The sequence below is a fragment of the Phalaenopsis equestris genome, unplaced genomic scaffold (assembly GCF_001263595.1).
Source record: "Phalaenopsis equestris unplaced genomic scaffold, ASM126359v1 Scaffold000301, whole genome shotgun sequence".
NCBI classification, from domain to species: domain Eukaryota; kingdom Viridiplantae; phylum Streptophyta; class Magnoliopsida; order Asparagales; family Orchidaceae; genus Phalaenopsis; species Phalaenopsis equestris.
Genome location: NW_018164743.1, coordinates 710,524 through 713,800, shown reverse-complemented (window position 1 = coordinate 713,800; position 3,277 = coordinate 710,524). Strand labels below are relative to the sequence as shown.

Below are 3,277 nucleotides of genomic sequence, written 5' to 3'. Positions count from 1 at the left end.
TCCCATAATTTTAAAGTATGACACATCAACTTAATTCCTCTATAATTTGCACACTCTTGTGCATCCCCTTTATTCTTAAAAATGGGGATCAAAATACTCTTCCTCCACTCCTCAGGCATCTTTTTAGTTTTTAAAATAATATTAAAGAGTTTAGTAAGCCAAGAAATTCTCAAATCTCTCAAATATTTCCACACTTCAATTGGGATATCATCAGGTCCTACAGACTTTCCACCCTTGGTTTTCTTTAAAGCCTCCTCAACTTCTTTAGGGATCTTGTTGTCAGCTTGGAACACAGAAAAAGTTGCCACAAGTACTTAAATGCCTTTAAGCTAATTTGATTCAAACATTTTGACAAGTTTTAATTGGCTTATTATCTAATTTTATTTTTAAGACTCAAATATATTCATTCTTATATGGCTAAATCACAACTAAAACTTATAAATAGGAGGTCAATGAATGAGCATATTCTAACACATCTTAATTGACTTGTTTCATATCAGCTTGTGTTTTTTGACAGAAATCTAATAAAATTCTTCGACTTTGTCCGTCTGTCTCTCTCTTAGTCTTGATCTACTATTGCTAGTAGTTTTCTTGACATTAATGGACATATTTAGATCTAGAAGTGTGAGCTTATATATTGTAATGCTTGAGATTCTTTCAAATAATTTTGTAGCATGAAGATATTTTGGGTTTATTGTTCAAAGTGATGGAGATATAGATAGAAATGTTATTAATAAAATTCAAATTGGTTGGTTCAAGTGGAGGAATGCATCGAGCCTATTGTATGATAGAAAAGTACTGCTTAAACTTAGAGAAAAATTTTATAAGATGGTGGTGAGACCTGCAATGCTCCTGCAATGCTTTATGGTGCATGGTGCAGAATGTTGGCCTTTTAAAAGAGAAGCATAAAACTAAGTTAAGTTTTACTGAAATGAGAATGCTTAGATAGATGAGTAGCTTGACATCTAGAGACAAAATGCGAAACGAATACATCTCTAAAAGGGTTGGTGTAGCTCCAGTGACAAACAATATGGGAGATAGTCATATTTAGATGGTTCAGTCACATTAAACGTCAACCATCTAATGTTTTGGTTAGAAGAGTAGATGTTTTAGATTCTACTTATGTTAAGAAAGATAGAGGTAGACCTAAAAAGACTTGGGCATATTGTATAAAAAATGATCTTAATTTATTAAAATTAAATGAAAATATGACACTCAATAGGACAGTGGAGAAAAAAAAATTCATGTAGCCAACCCCACTTTGTAGCATAAATGCTTGTTGTTGTTGTTATTGTTGTTTTCGTTGTTGTTGAAGCTCCTATCATTATCTAAAGGATATTTCTGTAGCAATAACTAACTCATCATATATTTTCATGTATTCATTATTTGGTGCTTTGTCGCGCATAAACATTAACTTTTTTATGGCTTCTTTGAATCAAAGAACTGGGGATAGAATTTCTATCCATTATTAGTTTTGTTGTTTATATATTTAATTCCACTGAATCAAAAAATGTTTGCTGAATTGTTGCAGGGAATTGCTAGGAGGCTTGTCAAGGCTGCTATGTTCAAGCTGCAAAGAAGAGGGAGATGAGATACTCTGATCTCATGAAAATTGGCAGTGAGGTCCGTCGTTACTTTCATGATGATATAACGGTAACCGTTCTGTTCCTCGACTCCAATCTCGCAAGCAGTGCAAGCTCAAAGAAATGCTCAGCAGTTTCTTTAAGAGGAGGAAGCATCCACACAAATTCTCCGGCGCCATTAAAGCGGCCCGGTCGCTCCCGTTAAGCAAATGATAGTTTTTTTTTTCATGGAGAAAAGTGTCAAAATAGTCCTCTGACTCTTTGCAGTAGGTTATTTTAGTCCCAAAGTTCCTCAGACTCTTCTAATATGAGCTGAAAAGTCTCCACAGAGGACTATTTCAGCTTCAATTTAAAGAGTAGGGACTAATTTTTAGGACTTAAATTGCTCGAAATAGTCAGGAGACTATTTTGACACTACTCTTTTTTTATGTGTAAATTTGAGCTCAGAGATGATGCCTGAATATGTTGTACATTAGTTAGAAACAAAGTGAAGAATCCTAATGTTCTGGGTTGCGTTCGAGTGCTAACTATCATTAGGGGCAATTTGTTTCGCCATAATTATGTTGAACGAATTGAAATATTTTCTATTTAGAAGTGACTTAAAAGTGTTTGTTTGATTAGAAAGTGAATGGAATTTAGTTTTTGTTTTGGAAACTCACCTTTATGGAATTTAGTAAGTTAATTTTAATTTTATTTTCTTGTGCTTTTGATAACAATAGAATCATAGTAAAGTGAGAGATTGATCACTTAGAAGATTAGTTTTACTTATAATAATTATAGGGGCATTTACATACATACCAACTAATTCTTATGTATTTACACATCTAATACCTAACATATTTATTCTTCATTTTTTCCAGTCGAATCTTACATATCATATAAAAAAATATCACTTTTTAACTTTTTTTCTTAAATGATGGATCTTTTCATGCGTGGATAAGGTGATATATATGAAAAAAATGAAATTTAGGTGTTTGATATGCTAACATAGGAATTAATAGATAACTATATAAACCTTCCATAATTATAAAAAGGTTTATTTCATTTTAAAAAGTTAGTGATCGTAGTATTTTTGATGTACTATTAAAATTTTTTGGACTCGATGTAAATATGAAAGCGTAGGTGTTAGATATGTCATAAAAATGGTGGCATGTATATAAATGAGGTTGATGAAAGTGAAACTACTGCTGTTCAAAGAAAATAAGAATTAAATTAACATGAAATGAGTATGCAAAATGAACTAATTTCATTATAATTCACTTTAATTAAAGGTTGGTATGAAGCAAATTTTCTGCAATGGAGCTAAACAACACTTAAAAAATGCAATTAATCTGAAAAATATGTATAATAAGGGCTGTTTGGCATCACTTTTATTTTTTAAAATATTATTATTGTTATTATGATTTTTTTTTATGTTTTAATTTGAAGTAAAATATAATTTGTATGTATGATTAAATTATGATTATTTTTTAAAATACTAAGAACACCCAAAAATTCCGAGTATTTTTAAAAATAAGTTTCTAAATTATTAGTGGAATTTGAACTTAGAGTTAGCGAACTAAAAAATAAAATAAAATAAAATAAAATAATAAAATAAATAAAATAAATAAAATAAAATAATAAAATAAAATAAATAGCCATTAGTGGAATTTGAACTTAGAGTTAACGAAATAAAAAATAAAAAAACTAGCGAG

At 30.1% G+C, this 3,277-nt stretch overlaps 1 protein-coding gene across 1 annotated transcript in view; it reads left to right on the top strand.

Moving 5' to 3' along the window:
- Positions 1–2,206, top strand: part of LOC110025540 (probable protein phosphatase 2C 60) — a 15,484-nt gene extending 13,278 nt beyond the window's left edge. Inside the window, 2 exon segments of the mRNA XM_020726088.1 lie at positions 1,532–1,562; positions 1,565–2,206. Of these exon segments, the coding sequence (XP_020581747.1) occupies positions 1,532–1,562; positions 1,565–1,788 (255 nt within the window). The 3' untranslated portion in view covers positions 1,789–2,206.
- The last annotated feature ends 1,071 nt before the right edge of the window (positions 2,207–3,277 follow it).